Source organism: Aplysia californica, unplaced genomic scaffold, assembly GCF_000002075.1.
Source record: "Aplysia californica isolate F4 #8 unplaced genomic scaffold, AplCal3.0 scaffold00231, whole genome shotgun sequence".
NCBI classification, from domain to species: domain Eukaryota; kingdom Metazoa; phylum Mollusca; class Gastropoda; order Aplysiida; family Aplysiidae; genus Aplysia; species Aplysia californica.
In genome coordinates, this window is record NW_004797501.1 from 1,122,578 (window position 1) to 1,124,654 (window position 2,077).

A 2,077-nucleotide genomic window follows, 5' to 3' on the forward strand; every position below is an offset into this window, starting at 1 on the left:
CCCCCCCCCCCCCCCCCCCCACACACACACACTTCCCTAAATCGACAGGATTTTAAATTAATCAAAAGACTGCGTGTCAGACTTTATTAGGGTTGGATGGGACACAGTTTCTTTTCCAAGAGACGAAGACATTAATTTGATGAACATGATACAAATTTTAAAAAACATTTTGAAAAATGGCTACGAGCCTAGCTACTACACCACCAGTTCTAGTCTTGAGTTGTTTCTGAAGTGGTTTTTTTTTATGTAAGTGAGTTTTTTTTATTGATCCCAAAGATAAGCAATACTTTTAGGTGGGCTTTGGCCCTGACTATCAGGGACAACACAGGATCCGAGTGATGCAACATCCCTGCAGAAAGTTAGAGAAACTGGATTAAACACATCCCCACTTTGGAATCAAACTCGGGTCTCCTACGTGCGACAGCGAATCGAAAAATCATTTCACCAATTTCACCAGAGACACTAACTTCTGAAACCCATCTGCTAACTCATTATAATAGAAGGTAGTGGGAATGGATTGAAGTTAATTTACCCCCCCCCAACCAAGGAAAACACATAACAAAACAAAAACAAACTTAACAAAACAAAGACAGCCATACCCACCTCTGTTAAAGTACCCTGCGCAGTGATCAGCTTGTAAGTAGCCCAAAGTGGAATGGGAACAAAAGATGTCAGAGCCACACACCATCCGAAACCCTGCAGAGGTTTACTGTACTCAAAGTCCTCGATTTTTGGAGGCTTGTACGTCAAGAGCGTAAAAATTAAAACCACCTGTAGGAAAAACCCACAGACATTAAATGTTATAAAATGAGTTTAGACGTGACTGTCAGAAGAACTGAAGGCAAAAGAAGAAGAATAGATCTAAGAAGATCAAGAAAAAAACAAAACATATTATTTAGAAGACGTGAAGAGACTAATCACGACCCCCCCAAAAACCCCCCACAACAAACAAGGATAATAGCGGGCTGTTTAGTACACCAGATAAATACATGCATTTGATGATGAGGCGAGCTATGTCCGCAGATGTTGTTTCAGATCTGTCACTTCCATTATAAAGAAGAAAAAAAAAAGAAACATGGTTACCATAGACATAGTATAACAACATCTCTTTTACAAACGCTGTCAAGGTAGACTTACTTTAATGAATCAAACATTATGAAAGTTTGATTTTACGTTCATGTAAAAACGTTATTAAGGATTATCACATATTTGACATACTTTTACGCGACAAAAGTTATTCACAATAGATTGACCTTTATGAAACCAAGGATATCAAAGATACACTTAAACTATTTTGTAACAACTTTATCAAAGACAAACTTACCTTTTCAGAACAATAAATGTTTTGTATTATGAATTTGCTTGCATGCAATAAATGTTCTATGCGACAACAGTTATCAAAGATGAATTAACCTTTATGTGAAACAACACAAAACAAAACAAAAATTAATCAAAAATGTTTAAAAAAACGTTATAAAAACAGAGACGTACTTGAAGGAACTAACTTAATCAAAGACAAACTTACAGTGAGCGTTACTGGTGTGACAAATCTCCAGAGAATGATAAAAACGTATGGTGGCTTTTTCCCCAGCATCAGCTGAAAGTCTCTGAGGATGCGGTCAGGACCTAGGGACAAAGCAATGCTTTTGATTAGCGTTAGTGGGGAAGCCTATTAGCTTTTTGTTAGTTTTTATTTTGTTTCTTTTTATTACAGCATTGGATTTTTGTTGTTGTTGTTGAATTAATCAATCGATAATAAGCAAGTTAGTTCATTGTCATGTTATAATAAACATGGGTAATTTATTACTTTATTACTCATATTCAGTTTTGAAAACTTTGAATCAAAAGCATAGAACGCGATAACAGCTCTAAAGCGCAGAAAAGGAATTCAGGATAGATAGGCAAAGTTTTGGTTCGATACTAAACTTCGTATTTCAGGGAACTGTACACGAAGGGTGATGAAGTCCATGTAAACTGATTTCTCAGCTCTGGAGAATGGGAGTAAGATTTGGTTAAAATTTTATATCCAAAAAGAGGATACAAGGCAAAACAAAACAAAAAAATAAATTAAATACCA

At 36.0% G+C, this 2,077-nt stretch overlaps 1 protein-coding gene across 1 annotated transcript in view; it reads right to left on the reverse strand.

Moving 5' to 3' along the window:
- Positions 1 to 1,626, reverse strand: part of LOC101861893 (sodium- and chloride-dependent glycine transporter 1) — a gene marked incomplete at its 5' end in the record, with an annotated part of 3,254 nt that extends 1,628 nt beyond the window's left edge. Inside the window, 2 exon segments of the mRNA XM_013083431.2 lie at positions 604 to 771; positions 1,526 to 1,626. Of these exon segments, the coding sequence (XP_012938885.1) occupies positions 604 to 771; positions 1,526 to 1,626 (269 nt within the window).
- Positions 1,627 to 2,077: the final 451 nt, after the last annotated feature.